At 50.1% G+C, this 19,246-nt stretch overlaps 1 protein-coding gene across 1 annotated transcript; it reads left to right on the top strand.

Moving 5' to 3' along the window:
• Positions 1-13,224: 13,224 nt before the first annotated feature.
• Positions 13,225-18,731, top strand: TMEM74B (transmembrane protein 74B). Its single transcript, XM_060124692.1, has 2 exons — positions 13,225-13,307; positions 17,992-18,731. Exon 2 carries the CDS (start codon positions 18,033-18,035, stop codon positions 18,729-18,731), a length of 699 nt encoding a protein of 232 aa, XP_059980675.1. The 5' UTR covers positions 13,225-13,307; positions 17,992-18,032.
• The last annotated feature ends 515 nt before the right edge of the window (positions 18,732-19,246 follow it).

Raw genomic sequence — 19,246 nt, 5'->3', positions numbered from 1 at the left:
TTTTTTTAAAGGGCTTCAGTACTCTGAATAGAACAAGGGGCGGGGGGAGGGAGATCACTGGGGTATGGGTGCCTCAGAGCCTGTGGGCTCCAGAATCCAAATCGGATGCCAACAGGATCACAGAGACTATCAAGCTTTAAATGATAAAATTAATAATTATTATGGAAATAGGTGTCCGCTTTCTGAGGGCTTGTTCTGCTCTCAGTGCTTTGTTATACACACACACACACACACAGATAAAAGCTCATCTGGGGCAGATGGCACACCTGTGTCCCCAGTCCTCTCCCTCCCTCCCTCACCTACCTATGGAGTCTATAGATAAGGGAAATGCTCACTTTCCAAGTCCCCTTTCTTCTGGATGCCCATGCGCCCCATTTCTAGCAATGAGACCAAAGCAGAAATTTGCTGTTAGACTTCTAGGAAAATGTTACCTACACGATAAGGAAAAATGTCAGGGATGTTCCCCCTTTACTCTTACTTTCTTCTACTTCCTTCTGCCTTGAATGTGGATGTGATGCCTGGAGCTACAGTAACCATCTTGCAACCCTAAGACAAAGGCCAAGAAAATTGCAGAGTCATTGAAATCACTCAGTCACAGAACCCCCAACATCATCTGCCTGTTATATGAGACAAGAAACCCACTTTTTAATTGGGCAAACACAGTTCTAACTGAAACCCCATTTATTCTTCACAACACACTGTGAAGTGGGCATCCTTTAATTCTCTCTTTCAACAAATACTTTCTGAGTGACTACTGTGTTTAAAATTCTGCTGTAGGCAGATAGAGGAGTAGAGCCCAAAATCAGAGAGACAAAGGCTGGAGCTGACATCCTAGTGGGTGGAAACAAACTATAATCAAGTTAATATTATGACGCCAATAAATAGGATCTAGTCTCATGCGGGCTTTAAAAAAATGTATTCTATCCACTTGAACTAGGAACCCCAAACTAAGAATTAACATAGTGATCCTAGGTAAGGAGCTGAGGTGACCGGCAAAGCAAACGTAACCTGTTTTGGAGGTACTTGCCCTCAACTGGGCTACACAAGCTGTCCACAGATAAAGGTCCACTGAAGGTGAACGCTTAGCCCCAAATTACAAACTGTACAAGGAAACCATCCACTATAAGTGAGAGTCAGCAGACACCAGCAATAGCAGGATTAGACCCACTTCCCCTAAGAACTTCAGATGAGATTAAAAAAAAAAAAGTATTTTGAAAAGAATTAAAGTCATACAAAAGAATTCAAAAACATAAGAAAAAAGACACTATTTAAAAAGGCAGATATGAAAAATAACTAAATAGAACTTATAGAAGTAAAATTTATAGTAAATGTTTATAAATCAAAGAAAAAAGAGTGTACATTTAAGTGTAGTGCCAGAAGACAGAGTTAGGGCAGGTGATACAGGACGTAGGGAGGCAGATTACGACTCAGTAGGAGGAAAGTGTTGCTTAGAATTCTTCCAGGCAGTGGGCACTCAGCCAGTGGAGTGGGGAAGCACAGCCCAGACGATCAGGGAGGCTGGAGAAGGGGCTCCACTGGCTCAGAGATGGCACCTGCAGCATCCTTCCAAGTGTGAGACTGACTGCGCAGGGAAGGGGGCCAGGACACTGTACAGGAAGCCAGGACAACTGGGTTCTGACCCGGTTGTACCAAATTTTCTATGTGAGCTTGAGCCTCATCCTTTCCATCTTAAGCATAATGAGGCTCAAAATAGTTACAGAAATGAGTTGTAAGAAAAATCACATTTCTTATATCCTGGATTTTACAGCTTAAGTTGCATCCTGACTGCCACATGCAGAGAAAATTTTATGTGCAATTTCTCCTAGTTTAGCTGTTACTCTTTAGAACCAAAGAGGATCCAAGAATCTCCTGCTTACCACACTCACACCCCTTCTGAACACAGCGGCCAGAAATGATTGCTTCCAGGCAGGTCACCAGGCTTTGTGTCACTTGACCATGTAATTATGGGACAACTGCTTGGGTCAGAAATGGGTGTCCCAGCCCAAGGCAGCCACCTGCAGGCTGGACAGGAGGCAGACCCTCGGCTCGTGGGTGATGGTGTGAAAGCAGCTATGTTCTGGGTGGTGAGCAAATGATCCAATCAGACCTTCTCTCAGAGAATTTGAATTTGCCACAGTCAGAGGAGTTGGATTGTCCCAAGACTACTGTGTAATGAAACTCTCCAAAATTCCATACCTTCAAACAACAACTGTTTATTTTTGCTCTTGAGTTTGTGGTTTGGCTAAGGTGGTCTGCATCGGTCTTCAGGTCTGCAGATTTGTGCCTTCGCCATGGGTCTCTTGTCCTCCTCCTAGAATCACTGGGCTACTGGGGCAAGTTCTTCTCTTGGCAATGGCAGAGGATAGAGAGCAAGTGGAACCATGTGAGGCCTCTTTTTTTTGCGGTACGCGGGCCTCTCACTGCTGTGGCCTCTCCCATTGCGGAGCACAGGCTCCGGATGCGCAGGCTCAGGGGCCATGGCTCACCGGCTCAGCCCCTCGGCGGCATGTGGGATCTTCCAGGACCGGGGCACGAACCCGTGTCCCCTGCATCAGCAGGCGGACTCTCAACCACTGCGCCACCAGGGAAGCCCCAAGCTGTCACTTTTGCCATGTAAGCAAAGTGAGTCACACAGCCAAGCCCCAAATTAAGAGGCCAGAATGTATACTCCACCTATGAAGAGACTGTGCCACGTGTGGAGTTAGGGAGGAATGAAGAAGGGGGGCTGGCGATTCTATACTAGAAGGAAGTTAGTTCAGAAGCAGGGCCACAGACCCCGAGGGGTCCAGACGGAAGGCGGCAAGCAGAAACCATGAGATGGCAGGAGCTGGAGTCAGGAAGAGTTGCTGGGTGGCAGCGGCAGGAGACACAGAAAGGACTAGAGAGACTGGAGGATGATTTAGGACAATTAACATTTACTGCTCTCTGACTCCAGACCAGGCATCGTGATAAGCCCTTGACAACACAACCTCATCTCATCCTCAAAACCTTGTGACTGCAGTTCCCAAACTGAGCGCCAAGGCACCCAGAGGCACTTCAGAAAACTCACAGGGGCACTGCAAAATATTTTTAAAATTTGAGGGAAATACAATAATATCTGTTGAATACTGTACAAACTACCATTAAGTTGTTTGAACCTAATTTAACAAACAACTGTTAGACATTTCTTCGGGCCTGGTGCACTGTGAAAAAATTACAGAGATGATAAGGATGCCATGAACTGAGAACATTTGGGAACGTCTGCCTACGAGGTAGGCACCATTGTTATCTGCATGTTATAGCTGATGAAGAGCCTATTATTAACCCTTTTTTACAGGTGAGGAAACTGAGGCTCAAAGAGGCATAGATTTTCCTAGGATCACCCCAGCAGGTAAGCAACAGGGTTGGAATTAGAACCTGTTCTCCCTGACCTGTGTGGGAGGGTCTTGCCTGTTGTCTTGCAGGGGTGGAGGGTCAAGCGGGGGCTCAGGCTAGGCCATCTGCTGCCATCCTGGGCAGCCCAGCAGGTTCTCTGCCCAACAGAGGAGTGGTGTTGATAGGAGTGCTTGGCTATTAGAGTCTGATGCTCTGTCCTTGGCCTCCAGTGCCAACACTGAATTATCCTGGGAAGACATTTCTTGTGGTTAACTTGTTTTGACACACTTTCATTTATTTTTAATCCTACTCTCACGATCCTGGCTCAGAGAACGTTTTATTTCATAGGCTTGGAAAGCCTTGGCACATGGGGAGAAGGGGAGGTGGAACCAGGAGGCCTAGGAAAGGAAAGAACTTGAACTCCTCAGCGAGGAAAAATGTCCTCACCAATTATCAAAGCCAGAATGGCCATCCATGCCTCATCCATGGGCAGCTGGCCTCCATGTGCCAGACGAGACTCTGCCCTGGATGCCAGAGGTATGGCGCTGAGTAAAAAGACCTCACACCTGACCTCACAGGGCTTATGGTCCAGCTAGTAGGAGAATTCATTAGCCATCAAGTGGTTCAAAAATCATACTTTATATCACAAACCCGGAATATATATATGAATGCATGAATATATGAATGAATGGATGAATGAATAAATGTGCAAATGAAGAAACCATGGCTCAGATGGTGATGTGAGTTGCCCAAACAAGTCAGCAGCTGTGGCAAAAATTGCAGGTTGTTCCTCAATATCCCTTCTCCCATTCACACATGGCAAAAGACTGTCCCTAGACTCCCCAGCAGGGAAGTGTGGTCAGATGATTAAATCCTGGTCAGTGGGATATGAATGGATGTGATGTGCGCAATTTCTGGGCTGTGCCTTTAAAAGGAGGGAGGAGGATTCCTGCCCCTCCCCCTGCTTCTCTTCTGCTGACTGGAATATACTCACAAGGGCTGGAGGTGGAGCAGCCATCTTGGGCCACCAGGTGGAGGATGGCAGAGCAACAAGATAGAAAGAACTGAGGTCTCCTGCGACTTGTGAAGCCACCGTATCAGCCTTAACTGCTGTGTATGCTTTTACATGAAAGAGATATGAATTCTGTTTTATTACAGGCACTATCATTTTGGGCCTCTTTATTACAGGAGTCAAACCAATATCCTAAAACTATAGCAGCAGAGCTAGAGGGAGAAGCCAGGTTCCTTGACTGCCCCCACTCAGGCCCTTCCATAATCCCCCCACCTATACATTTTATTCTCTTCCAAGTGTCTTCTTGTTTGTGACCTGATCTGCTCCTCACAACAGCGCTGTGAAGTCCATAGCAGGGAGAGGACTTCCGTGATGCTCACTGGACAGACAGGGAACCCAAGGTGTAAGAGTCGTAGGTGACCTGCCCTGAGACACATGGGCAGAGTTATTTCCATCTCTTGGATGCAGCAGGTGGGCTCAGTGATCTCACTGAGCTCTGCCTCTGTGTCTGACTCCTAATCTAGGGCCCTACCCAGCCTTGAGGGCGGTCCCTCTTTTATCCTGGGCATCTTCGCCCTCATCCCCACTTTGTAAAATACAAATAAGGTGGAAGTTTAGCAGAGAGAAGCTTCCACATTGTGAGAGCCCTTAAGCCCACCTTTCTTACCACGCAAGCTCGTGCCATCACAGCACGAGCTGGATGCACACGGATGGAGCACACGGATGGAGGACCAGTTGACTTGGGGGTCCCAACACTGTCTCTTCTTCTGTGCTATTTCCCCCCTCCCAGCAGGCCCTCGCTTCACCCCAGACAGCAAGGCTGGTAATCTGATCATTTGTCTTCTGCCTGTGCTCTTTATCTGTGTACTCATGGGTCCTGAACATGCCCTGCACCTCTGTGTCCTGTAGCAAATGCTTCCAGAGCTCCACCCACATCCCCCTGACATTCCCCTTCCCCATATGTGCCCAGGGCTTCCTACTGCAAAGTACATCTGACTCTCTGCTTAAGGAACGTGCTTGACCTGTGCAGAGGACAGGCTGGACGTGCTGGCAAAAAGGAGTTGGTAGATAAATACCTCCCTTCCCTCAGCTCTCTGGTGGGACAATACTCAGTCCAGCAGGACTGAGTCCCAGTTGCCTGCAGCAGCCATGGGCTTGCCCACTGGTACATCGGAAGCCTTCCCTTCCGTTCCGTGTCGAACTTCCCCACTCCTCTGCAGTGCTTCCTGGAACCACCTCCCAGATAAACCACTTGCCCTCAAATTCTTGTCTCGGGTTTGCTTCTGGGGGAACTCAACCTATGACACATCCTATCCCTGTGTGCCCTGTACACATGAGTCCCTTGCACCTCTTCTGTGCATGAGTGTCCTGTATACGGGTATTCTAGCCCTTCTGCTCTGTACACAGGCACCCTGTGTACGTGTATCCTATACACACCTGTCCCATGCCCAGGCACCCAGTACACAACCCTATGTCCTTATGTCAGGGAAGCACAGCCTCTGACCCTGACGAGGTGGTGGAGACTCTGGAAGCAGAGTCTGTGGGAAAAGTGTTTCTTGGCCGCAACTAGCCTTGGGTGTGACTCTGAGGCAAGCTGCCCAGTTGATGTGAGTCCCAATTCCCTCGCCAGGTGAATGAGTGGGAGATAAAACTGAATGGGGTAGGGAGAGTAGGCATGCGGCCAATCAGCCCTGGGGCCTTAGGTCTATCTGAGGTTCCCCAATCCATCTGGAAGTCCAGGCCCTTGGTCCTGGTTGTGCTTCTACTACCCCTCAGTGCGGCTACAGAGCTATCCCCTCTCTTTGGCATTCAATTTTCCTAAATGTAAGAAAGGGGATTAGGAATTCCCTGGCAGTCCAGTGGTTAAGACTCGGCGCTTTCACTGCGGTGGCCTGGGTTCAATCCCTGGTTGGGGAACTAAGATCCTGCAAGCCTTGTGGCTCGGCCAAAAAAAAAAAAGTGGGGGGGAGTGGGGAGAATAACATTAACAGCTCAGGAAGTTTGCACATGCTTTGAAAATTATGATGGAACTCAGCATAGTGGCTATCAGCACTTAGTTGGGGTCTGGATTTGAATCCCAGAAATGTCGTAAACCGGCTGTGTGACCTTGGGCAAGTTATTAACCACTCTTGCCTCCACTTCCTCATCTTAAAATGGAGATAATCATAGCACCTGCATGACAGGTGGTTACGATAATTAAGTGAGTTAATGTTTGTACAGCACTTAGAATATTGCCTGGCATTTGGAGAGGGCTACATAAGTGTTTGTCAATTAAAATAAACACACAAGTAATTCATTACTATTACTTCATCCTTGAGCCTGTTAAGAGTTATTCCCTCCTCCAGTAATACTTTTCCTTTCTTCTCCTTTCTTCCCCTAGTGAAACTTTAAGTTTGCCTGGGTTATTCTTTCATATGACCCTTTTGAACACACTGAAGGCTGTATTCAGAGTTTTCTCACCTGGAACACAGGAGGTCAGATTGGATCTGTATTTTTCAAACTTCAGCTACTCACATACCTCCTTCTCGGTTTTGCCTACCACCTCTACTTTGACTTACTTGTATTTGTCTTTAAACTGATCATATTAGATAGGAAAACTCTTCTGAGTGACAGAAAATTCCAGGTAATAGTAGCTTATACAAGAGTTTATTTCTCTAACAAATAAAAGTGTGGGAAGGGCTTCCCTGGTGGCGCAGTGGTTGGGGGTCCACCTGCCGATGCAGGGGACATGGGTTCGTGCCCCGGTCCGGGAGGATCCCACATGCCGTGGAGGGGCTGGGCCCGTGAGCCATGGCCACTGAGCCTGCGTGTCCAGAGCCTGTGCTCCGCAACGGGAGAGGCCGCAGCAGTGAGAGGCCCGCGTACCGCAAAAAAAAAAAAAAAAGTGTGGGAAACTATCCCAGGCTGGTGTTTCCATGGTCATCTGGGATCTAGATTCCTTCAATTTTTTTGCTCCCCCATCCTAACATGCTTCCAGCTCATGGTCCAAGACTACTGCTCCAGCTCCAGCCATCAGGTCTGCATCCTGGCAGCAGGAATGACAAAAGGGGAGAAGGAGGGCATATCCCCTTCCTTTAAGAAAACTTAATACATTTTGCCCACACCTTCTCCTCTGATGATGAATAATGGCTCATTGCCTACTTGTTCATACATAACTGCAAGGGAGGCTGGGAAATGGAATCCTTATTCTGATTGCACTGTGCTAGCTATCGGTCAACAAGTCTATCCCAGTGGAAGAAAAGGAGAGTGTATAGTGGGGGAAACCAGCAGAATATGTTGCTCCAACTTCATATAGACGCATATATTTTTCTGTCCTCATTCTAAGCAATATTATCCATGATATCTTTAGTTTCCTGAGCTAGTTATCTATTTTTCTAAAACACATTAGAATAAAATAAATACCTAGCCATTAAAATGAATACATATACATATGGGGGTGTGTGTATACAGATACAGGATAGATGGTGGGAGACTGTTACTGCCTCCAGTGATCCATGCCTCTCAGTATTCATACACATATGTAGACCCCTCCCCTTGACTCTGGGCTGGCCTGTGACATTCACTAAAGCAATAGAATGCAGCAGAAGTGACATTGTGACTGTTCCCTCAGCTTTAGGAAGCTCCAACAGCTTCTGCTTTTGTACTCTGGGAAAGTTGAGTGCCATAAAAACTCTGACTACCTTGAGACCACCATTGTATAAGGAAGCCCACGCTAGCCACCTGGAGAGTGTGGTAGATAATGGAAGAACCCACAGCCAGTTCCCAGCTGTTTGTATCACCCTAGCTGACACCATGTAGAGAGGAATTGAGCTGTCCCCACCAAATCCAGCCCAAACTGCAAAACTGAGCAAATAAATAATTTTCTTTTAAGCTGATAAATTTTGGGGTGCAGCCATAGATAACCAAACACATTTATCTATATAACACCAAGAAATCATGTCATGTACCATACCCTTCGGAAAATTCTGGATTAAGTGATATTCTAATGTTCTACAAGAACATTCTCTCACAGACCCACACGTCTCATAGATACATAACTGCAGTGAATTGATTGAGGACTTATCACATGCCAACATGACCACAATAACCTCCTGATGGTCTCTGCTTTCTCTCTTGTCCCCTTGCACCTGGGAGCAGCCAGAGGGAGAAGGTTTGCAAAATGCAAATCTGATCACGTCATTCTCCTGCTTATCACCCACTGCAATGTCCACAAGGAGTCTTCTTAGGTTCAACTACACACTCAGACTCAACAGATGACCACAAGCCATACTTGGCATTGACATACTCTGATGGATGGAAGACAGGAACCTCAGCTTGCTAGAATGGCACTCAATGTCAGCACCAGCACTCAACTCTCCCTCTCAGCGGGGGAGTCCTTGCTGCACGTGTACCAGAGCAGTACAGCACAGGTTCAAGGAGATGAATCCCCATCTGGTGGGTGCAGGAGTCATCGTGGCTTAAAAGCTTCATGTCCCCTGGGAGCCGATACCTTTGTACCTGCCCAGTTACAGGAGTCACCATGCTCATGAAGCCCAAAATATGATTTCCCACCAGGTATTTATAGTTCCTCTCATCCCAGATGCAATTTACCAATCAGGGGTCTTTAAGAAAAAAAAAAAACCTTTAGTTTTTAGAACAGTTTTAGATTTACAGAAAAATTGGGAAGATAGCACAAAGAGTTCCCATACCCAATTTCTTCTATTATTAACACCTTATATTAGAATGATAAATTTGTTATAATTAATGAACCAATATTGATCCATTATTATTAGCTAAAGTCCACACTTTGTTCAGATTTCCTTAGTATTTACCTAATGTCCTTTTTTCCTATTCCAGGATCTCATCCAGGACACCACACTACATTTAGCTGTCATGCATCTTTAAGGCTCCTCTTGGCTGTGACAGTTTCTCAGACTTTCCTTGTTTCGACAGTTCTGAGGTCAGGTATTCTGTAAAATGTCCCTCAGCTGGGATTTGTGTGATGTTTATCTCCTGGTTAGACTGGGGTTATGGGTTTTGTGAGAGAGATCACAGGGGTAAAGTGCCAGTCCCATCACACCATATCAAGGATACATACTATTAACATAATTTGACTGTTGATGTTGACTTTGATCCCCTGGCTGAGGTAATCAGGTTTGTCAGTTTCTCCACTATAAAATTATCTCCACCCCTACTCCCATACTGTACTCTCTGAAAGGCACTATGCTCCGCCCACACTTAAGAATTGGGGAGTTATGCACAAATAATAGAGAATAAACTAGTGGTTACCAGTGGGGAGAGGGGAGGGACGATACAGAGGTGGAGGGGTGGGAGGTACAAACTATTGTGTGTAAGATAGGCTACAAGAATGTATTGTACAACCCGGGGGAATATAGCCAATATTTTGTAATAACTGTAAATGGAATGTAACATTTAAAAATTGTATAAAAAATCTCTACACAGGAGTCTAAAAAAAAAAAGAATTGGGGCGTTATGTTGCTTCCTTGAGGATGGAATATTTGGAATTCAGCATCAGAGATTTCTCTTTTCCCCCCATTTTTTCATTTATCATATTTTAGGTTACAATCCAATATTTATTTTTTTGATCAAATTTTTCTAACTTTGGCTCTTAGGAGCTCTTTTAGTCAGCCCCTATGTCCTTTGACATACCCCCATCATTGTGTGTGTGTGCGTGTGTGTGTGTGTGTGTGTGTGTGTGTGTGTGCGTGTGGTTTGTTCCTTCCTTACTTTCTGGCACTATCAGATGCTCCAGGCTTGTCTTGTACATTTCCTGCTCCAGTCCTAGCATCAGCCATTTCTCCCTGGTTCCTTTTATTGGAGAGTGGTATTAGAAACCAAGATATGGGAACCAGGTGCGCTTGTTGCTATGCAGTGTCATGCAGCTAGGTTCTCTCAGCTGACAGAGAAAGGAAATATAGTGTATACTGACTTGTGTATATATACATTTATAGTTATCTATCACATGTATCATAAATACGTACTCTTCTGCATCAATATTATGTTAAACATGAGTTCATACTGATATCTCCAATTCTAATCCATTACCACATGGATCATTCTAGGCTCCTCCTTGGGGTCATTTTTATCACAGCAATGTTGCCTAGTAACAGAGTGATATATGTTTATCTGTTTCCAAGGAAACAGAGCTAGACAGTTAACCAAAGGTCAAATTCTCATGCAGAAGAGGAAAAGTTTGTTAACTCTTTACTCACACTGGTCGATGACTCCCCACTGCTCTGGGGATAAAGAACCAACTGCTCGGCTTACAAGGATTCTCAGTGACCTGGCTCACTGACAGTCCAGCCTCATCTCCAACGTTCCTTATTGAGCCCTTCAGGGCAACCACCTTGGTCTCCGTCAAGCCTCACACTCACCATACTCTCTTCTACCCCAGGGCCCTTGCCCATGCCTGTCCCTCTGCTGGGCCTCTCTTCCTGCTGTCTTTACCTAGTTGCCTCCTATTCATCCTTTCAATCTCGGCTCAGTCCTCACTTCTGCAGTGGAGCCAGGAGCCATCCCCATCTCCCAGACTAGGTCAGCACCTTGCTGAAAGCTTGAACAGCACTATGTACCTTTGCTCTGTGGCAGTGTTACATTTACTTATCCTTTTCTCCCACTGGAATACAAACTTCTAGAGGGTAGGGATGAAGTCTACCTAATTAATCAGTATATAATAGGAGCTCAATAAATATTTGCTCATTTTCTCCATTCTTTATTCAATAAATATTTATCAAGGGCCTCCTATGTGTTGGCTCCTTTTCTAGTGTCTGGGGATACAGGAGGGAGGGAAACAGGCAAAGCTTCTGCCTCTTGACACGTATTTTAGTGGTCGTGACAATAAAGAAAGAAATAAGCAACTGTCAGGAGTTGATAAATGCTATGGAGAAAAATTCAGAGTTAAGGAGTAAAGGGTGCTGGGGCACTGCTAGTTTTAAAAGGATGATGTAGGAAGGTGTCTCTGAGAAGGTGACATTTGAGCAAAGACGTGAAGGAAGTGAGGGCGAGCTCTGGGGGTCTCAGGAAGAAGGAACAGCAAAGGCAAAGGCTCTGAGGCAGGGCTGAGGGAGGCAACTGTGCACGCTTTACAGGGAGTATCTCATCTAATCCCTATAACCCTTGCTAAGTCCATTAAACAGATGAGGAAACTGAGCTCTGAGAGGGGACGAGGCCACACAGCCATGAATGGTGGAGCTGGGATTCTCTCGGGAGTCTGGTGCCACAGCCAGCTCCTTTTGAGGTCCCTGACAATAGGCTTCTGGAAGGCAGGAGGAGACTGAAGCCCTCCCATCCCCGGAGGTCCTGCCCAGGTCTCTGTCACACTGGCCTCAAAGGCCTGGGCACCTGGCCTCCAGGGTGGCCTCCACTGTCCTGCTTGTCAAGGATGGCACAGGCCTTTGGAGCAGGACATGTCAGGTTTTCACATGAGGTGGCTGAGGAGCCAGGACAGGGCATCCCCATCTGCCTGTCCTTCCAGATGGCTGACCTCTGCTGACCCTTCCAAAGCTCCTGGAGTCTGCATTTTCATGATTCCATTGGCAGAGGCGAACACTGAGGCTCAGAGAGGCGGGAGGACTTACCAGAGGCCACGAGAGTGAGCTGGCCACGGAGACTTCCGGAAACCCCGTGATCTTCACACGGACCTCCTCTCTGGGCTTCACCTGGGCCCCCAAAGAGGGAGAGTCTCCTTAACTTTTGTGCTCTAGGCATCTCACTGATTCACCTTAATCTGAGCCTTTTAAGGGAGAGAAATAGTGGAATCTGCCCTATTCACCACCTGCTCACCCAAACCCACCGCTGGGCTCTGGGGGGATCAGACAGGGGCCCTGTTCTCCAGGAGGTGCCAGTCTGATGAGGGATGCTGGCACTCGCTGAAAATCACAACTCTCAGAAATAAGGACAATAACGCAGGCAAAGAGCACAGCTGTAGGGGCCCCTGGGGCGAGGGAGTGTGTGGGGCAGCGAGCTAGGCTTCCCAGGGGAGGGGGCACTACAGCTGGGCCTTGGAGGAAGAAGGTGTGTGTGGCCATTGGTAATCCTCCAAGATAACACCCGTCTTGGGCTGTGTACCTCAGTGTCCCACAAAAAAAGAAGAGCAGGGGAAAAGGAGGAGTGCGCGCGCGCGCGCGCGCGCGTGTGTGTTTGGGGGTGAGGGGTGGTCTTCAGAGGCTTCTTTTCAGCCTTCAGGTGGCGCCCTTGAGCCACGGAGCCACAAACGCCAGAGAAGACTATCCCGACCTAAGGACCTCGGAGAGGACTCTGGGTCCTACCTGAGGGCTGTGTGTGTGTGAGGGGGTGAGGAGCGGAGGAAGAGTGGGGGCTTGGCGCAGTACGGGCTCCCCAGCCGAGGGGCGAGGCCGGCGGCCGAGGGAGGGGTCTCTTTCAGCACTCACCCCCGCGCCTCGCCGCTGCGCCCAGGCACCACGAGATGAAGGTTCCAGTTCCCTAAGCCCAGGTGCTGGCGAAACAGATCTGCCCCAAGGGGTGGGGAGGGCAGGAGGATGGATACGTGTCCCCCCACTCTCACCCTAGTCCGTTACCCTCCTCCCAGTGCCTCCCCGCGATAACTCTCCCGGCGCCCTCGCCGGCCGCGGGCGGAGCCCGATCCGCTGCGCTCGGCGATCCCCGGCTCCCGCCCCTTCCCCGTCCTCCCTCCCCGGAGCCCTCAGAGGCCGTGGCCGCCTCGGTACAGCCCCGCGCGGAGCGAGCAGGTAAGTGCGCCGCGGCAGCGTCTCCGGGCCGGGCCCGGCCGTGAAGGGGGCGGGAGCCGGGGAGGGCGAGGAGGAGGCGGCGGCCGGGCCCGCTTTCTCCTGGGCTGCGCCGCAGCACAGACACCGGCGGGCGGGCACCGGCTGCGGGGAGGCGCACTGGGAGGACGCGCCCTCGCCGTTGCCCGGCGCCCTCGCCTCCCGCGTGGGGAGGCAGTGAGGGAGGCCCGGCACAGGTACGCACGCGAAAAGGGGACTGCGAGGGGCGGCGGGAGACCGAGGGCCCGAGGCGGGGAGGGGCGGCCAAGGAGAGCTAGCCTGACCTCGCGGCCCGGCCGAAGGACACGAGGCGAGGGGACCCGGGCGCACGCCTGTCCTCGCAGATCCTGGCCTTCGTGGGTCGCCTGGCCGCCTGGCTACCGGCGCCGCTCTTCCCGGTCCGGCCTGGCCCGGCCCAGTGGCGTTTGTGGTCAAGGGCAGGAGCAGGGGGTGTGAGCTGCGGGCTGGCGGGCGCGCGGGTGCGGCGGGCAGTCGGGGTGCTGGGGCTTTCTGCGTGGAACTTTGGGTATAACAGCGTGGACATATCTGAGAGCCCGAGGCTTTGTGTACAACTCGTGCGTGTGTCTATCGATTGGGTTTTGTGAAGCTTACCCACTCCTGCTGTGCGTCTGTCTCCCCGCGTGTTAGTGCACACCAGTGGGTGGGGTGCTGGGCCTGGGGGGATCTTGGTGGGTCTTAGCAGTCCTGAGGGTAGTAAACTCTGTGTGTGTGTGTGTGTGTGTGTGTGTGTGTGTGTGTGTGTGTGTGTAACCAGCTCTGTCCCTTGCTGGGGTGTGGGTACCAATGTGGTCTACGGATCTGTGGCTCACACTGCGTGGCTTCCCATGTCTGTGAATGTTGCATGTGGAAAAGGCCCCTGGGGGTATGAGTGTGGAACTGGGGTGTGCTTTTCAGGTCCTGTTGGACTGCATATGAAACTGGAGTGTTACTGGTACAGTTGTGGGGTGTGAGCAGTGGACACCAGCATCATTGTCAGCTTGTCTGTTTCTGCTTATGTTTTGGATAATTTACTGGGCATGTCCTTGTAAGTGGTGGGCATCTCTGAACCTGTGTGTCAGATACATAGCAACTCTAGGTAAGAGGGAACCTCCTTTTCCTCCACCCTCTTCCTAACTCTGCTGGCATCCTAAGGAAAAAGTTTTGGGTTCCTGCCAAGTGAAAGAGCCCTGCTCCAAGAATTTGGGTGTCCTGGGTTTTTTCTGGGATATGGAAGCATCAATGTGTTGGTCTGGGAAGGGGGTTCCTGGGCCACTCCAGGGGCTGAGTTCTGTGGAGGATGCTTAAGACATGGGTGGGGGACCACATCTGGACACCAACTGGGCAGGAGTGGTCACTGCCAGTCCCTGTTACTGGCTGGGCACTCAGGAAAATGCTTTTGGTGCCAAAAGTAAAAAAAGCCAATGAACACACCTCTCCTCTTGGTTTACTGGAAAGTGGGAGCAGTCTGGGCAGAGCCTGGCCCTGAGTAGGCACTCCCCACCCTGTGTGTGGGAAGGATTGTCTGCCTGGGCAGGTTGCCAAACCATTCCTGAGGGCTGGCTGTGTTCCAAGCCCTGTGCAGGGGGCTGCGGACCCAGACATATCCCTGCCCTCAAGCTGCTCGTGGTTGATGTTAAACAGTGGGATAAAGTAGAGAATCTACAGATGAGGCCTGGAAGACCAGGGAAGGAGGGCGGAATGATGCCACTGGTACAAGAGCGTGTGGGTTTGCAGGCTTTTAAGTGATAACAATTCTTGGGGAACCTGCTTTCAACTCCTGGCCCCCACATGCATGCCATGGGATCTTGGCCACATTTTGTAAAATGGAGATAGTAATAACTGCTCGTGGGGCTCGTGGGGCTCGTGGGGGTTCTACACAATACTCCTGAGCGAAGTGCCCGCAGTAGGGCCCAGCAGGGAGTGTAGGTGCTCAGTAAACATTTATTAAATTGGAACTCAGGAAAAAGGGACATGGTCATAGAGATGGGTTGTAAGTGGAAACAGGCTTTGTACTCACATGAAAGGCCCTGTGTGTGCTAAGAGGAGGTGTCTGATGCAGGCCCATGTTGGAAGGAAGATCAGAAAGATCGAGCCTTCCTGCCCTGAGGCTCTTTAAATTTCATTCATTCCATTCATTTTCACTTCATTCATTTGCTTATATCCTCTCTCTCTCTCTCTCTCTGTCTCTCTCTCTCTCTCTCACACACACACACACACACACACACACACACACACACACACACACACACACACTGAAGCACAGAGAACTGGAGAATAAATTCAGGCCCACGAATGCAGAGAAAGGTCTAGAATCCTGTGTACATGTGTGTAGACACACTAGGGCATATGAGCCACTCTGCACCTGGGGGTCTCTGTGCAGTGTGGGGACTTGGGTCTGTGGTGTATGTACCCACAGTACATCAGTGTGCAGGGGGAATGGGGTAGTTCTGCTGTGGGATCAGGAGTTCTACGTGCCAGTTGGGGCGTGTCGGGGGAGCACCAGATCTGCCTGAGGGAGGACTCCATCATCAGCTCCAGCTGAGTGTGGCTGTGAGGGAATGGGGGCTAGGGTGGTGAGATTCTTTCCTTTTGCAAGAGAAGCCAGGCATCCAAGGTGTGAAGTGTAAAATGTTCACTGCAGCACTATTTACAATAGCCAGGATATGGGACCAACCTAAATGTCCATTGACAGATGAATGGATAAAGATGTGGCACATATATACAATGGAATATTACTCAGCCATAAAAAGAAATGAAATTGAGTTATTTGTAGTGAGGTGCATGGACCTAGAGTCTGTCATACAGAGTGAAGTAAGTCAGAAAGAGAAAAACAAATACCGTATGCTGACGCATATATATGGAATCTAAAAAAAGAAAAAGGGTGGTGGGCTTTCCTGGTGGTGCAGTGGTTAAGAATCCGCCTGCCAATGCAGGGGACATGGGGTTCGAGCCCTGGTCCAGGAAGATCCCACATGCCACGGAGCAACTAAGCCCATGCGCCATAACTACTGAGCCTGTACTCTAGAGCCCGTGCTCTGCAACGAGACGCCACTGCAATGAGCAGCCTGCGCACCACAACAAAGAGTAGCCCCTGCTCACTGCAACTAGAGAAAGCCCACACACAGCAGTGAAGTCTCAACGCAGCCAAAAATAAATAAATTTATAAAAAAAAAAGGGGGGGTACTGATGAACCTAGTTGCGGGGCAGGAATAAAGAGGTAGACATAGAGAATGGACTTGAGGACATGGGGTAGGAGGGCGAAGCTGGGGCGAAGTGAGAGTAGCATCGACATACATACACTAAATGTAAAATAGTTGGCTGGTGGGAAGCAGCAGCATAGCACAGGGAGATCAGGTCGGTGCTTTGCGATGACCTACAGAGGTAGCATAGGGAGGATGGGAGGGAGGCTCAAGACGGAGGGGATATGGGGCATGGGTAGGCATATGGCTGATTCGCTTTGTGGTGCAACAGAAACTAACACAGTATAGTAAAGCAATTATACTCCAATAAAGATCTATTTAAAAAAATAAATTAAAAAATAAAGTGTAAAATCTTTTGCTTTTTATATATTGGCAACTGCTTCACCAAAAACCAGATGAACAGACCAGAAACAAAAGAAAGCAAAACTTCTATGAGCCAAATATGGCCCATGGGCTGTAAGCTGGTATCCTTTGGCACATGTGCTGTCTGTCTGTGTGGGTGTGTATTCAGGTACTTGGGTAGGGTGTCTCCTCTTTGAGCAAAGAGTACCCCCTTACCCGCTCCTCTCCCAGCTCCCCTTCTGTGGTCTGCATCCAGGTCCTCCCATCTTCCATTTACATAAAGGCATTTGGCCTTGACCTCAGTCATGGCTCTCAGATATGCTCCTTTCTCTTTGCCCTCTCAGCTTCCATGTCTCCCCTGACCACAATGGGTTCCTCCCTGGACCCCTGGCCTCCACTCTCCTCCTTCCCCATCCTGTCTGTCCTCCATGCAGCAGCCAGAGAGAGCTTTCCAAAACCTAGGCGATGTTAGCCCTCCCATCCCCAACGCCTCGCCTCCCTGGCTCCTTGGCCTGGTTTTCAGAGTCCCTAGCGAGCTGGTCCCAGCTGACCTCAAGGCACCCCTTCTCCCTCTCCAGAATGCCCTTGTCCCCTCTCAGTGCTGGGGGGTTTCCCACTCATACTCCGAGGTTTGGCTCAAATGCCACCAACTCCTAGAAGCTTCCCTAACTTTCTCCTTTTGTTCTTACGACCACCTTCATCTCTACCCCTTCCTCTGCCCCCAGTCATTCTCACTTCATCACAACAGTGTCCATTAATTGAACTGGCAGGGGCCTTAAATGCCTTATTTTATGAAATCCTCACATCATCCCTATGAGGGAGACATTTGGCTTATTCACATTTAACAGATGAGAAAATTGAGTCTGGAAAGGTCACCTCACTTGCCAAAGCTCAAGTGGTGACGCTGGGATTAGAACCTATCTACTGTATTTAAATTCCCTCCACCATAATAGCTCATTGCTGATACTTACTGAGTCCTTACTGTTCTGAGCACTTTATATGGATTAACTCAATCCCTATATCAGCCCTGTTAAATACGGAGTGGTAGTATTACTGTCATTTAATATAGAGGGAAACAGGCCCAGAGACGATACGGGAATTGCCCAAAGCCACATGCCCGCCAGTGGTGAAGCAGGATCCTAGCACGGATTGGGTCTCACTGCTCTGTCATTATCTTATCCCCTGCCTCCCCCTCTGGCTGGCGGGCTCCCCCTCCTCCCCGGTGGAGACTCGGCCGGACTCACCTTCACATCTCTCGGGGCCTTCTGTGATGTCTGGCACCAGCAGGCTCTCAGTAGAGGTTCGCTAAATTCCACTGACTTTCTGTTTTCTCTTCTAGCTGCCCAGCGGCCAAGGGATGAGCTGGGGCCCGCCTTCCCAATGGCATCTCCCCCTGGTCTGGAACTGAAGACACTGAGCAATGGTCCCCAGGCCCCAAGGAGACCAGCTCCTCTGGGTCCAGCGGCCCCACGCAGGGAGGGTGTGGAGAATGCCTGCTTCTTTTCGGAGGAGCACGAGACTCATTTCCAGAACCCTAGGGATGCCAGACTGGGCAGCTCCCCCAGCCCCCCTGAGGGCGTCCCCTCATGGCCCCGATCCCAGAGGGACGACCTGTCCCTGCGTTCAGAAGAGGGGCCAGGCCTGGAGCCTGTGAGCCGCCCGGTGGATTACGGCTTCGTTTCCGCTCTGGTTTTCCTGGTGAGCGGGATCCTCCTGGTGGTGACTGCGTACACCATCCCCCGAGAGGCCCGTGTCAACCCGGACACAGTGTCAGCACGGGAGATGGAACGACTAGAAATGTACTATGCGCGCCTGGGCTCACACCTGGACAAGTGCATCATTGCAGGCCTGGGGCTGCTCACAGTGGGCGGCATGCTCTTGTCCGTGCTGCTGATGGTCTCCCTGTGCAAGGGAGAGCTGTACCGCCGGCCGAACTTCGTCCCTGGCAGGGGCTCCAGGAAGACCTACGGCTCCATTAACCTGCGCATGAGACAGCTCAGTGGGGATGGGAGCCAGGCCCTGGTGGAGAACGAAGTCGTCCAGGTCTCGGAGACCAGCCGCACCCTCCAGGGGTCTTAAGTAAGAGCCCACCCTATCTGGCTGCTTCAGCTTCAGGGCTACAAGGCCTCCGAGTCTGGGGTTTCGGACTGAGCTCCACATAGGGCCCCGTGGAAGGAGTCCTGGGTGCTGGAGGGGGAGCTTGGGGCCTGGCCCAGGCTTCGCTTGGGAGAGCTGCCCCCGATCTGTTTTGTAGCTTGAGGTTTTGCATAAGGTTTTGTTTGAAGGATGGCTTCTGCTGCTAAAAATACAGAAGTTTGGAAACTGCTGCCCTTGGAGGATGAGTTTCTTGGCCTGCCCGAGGGTCGAGAGCTGTCTGAAAGGCTGCCCATCCTGTTCCCCATGCCTTGGGGAATTCCGGGTTCTCTGCTGTCCTCATCAGCCATGGATGGGTGTTGGGCAAACTTGGCTTTGAGCCCTGACTGTCTAAGGTGGGAGGTGGCTTCACGATGAGGGGAGAAGTCAGCCCTGGGACGACCTCCCCACTCCAGGCCTCAGTCCCCCTGACTGTGAGGTGAGAGGGATGGCCCCTCCAG

This window comes from Lagenorhynchus albirostris, chromosome 15 (genome assembly GCF_949774975.1).
Source record: "Lagenorhynchus albirostris chromosome 15, mLagAlb1.1, whole genome shotgun sequence".
NCBI lineage: Eukaryota > Metazoa > Chordata > Mammalia > Artiodactyla > Delphinidae > Lagenorhynchus > Lagenorhynchus albirostris.
The sequence above is the reverse complement of the archived record's forward strand: the minus strand, read 5'-3'. Positions and strand labels throughout refer to the sequence as shown.

What these genes read in the sequence shown, in the direction of transcription:
- TMEM74B (XM_060124692.1), top strand. Translation starts at nt 18,033, where the DNA reads ATGGCATCTCCCCCTGGTCTGGAACTGAAGACACTGAGCAATGGTCCC.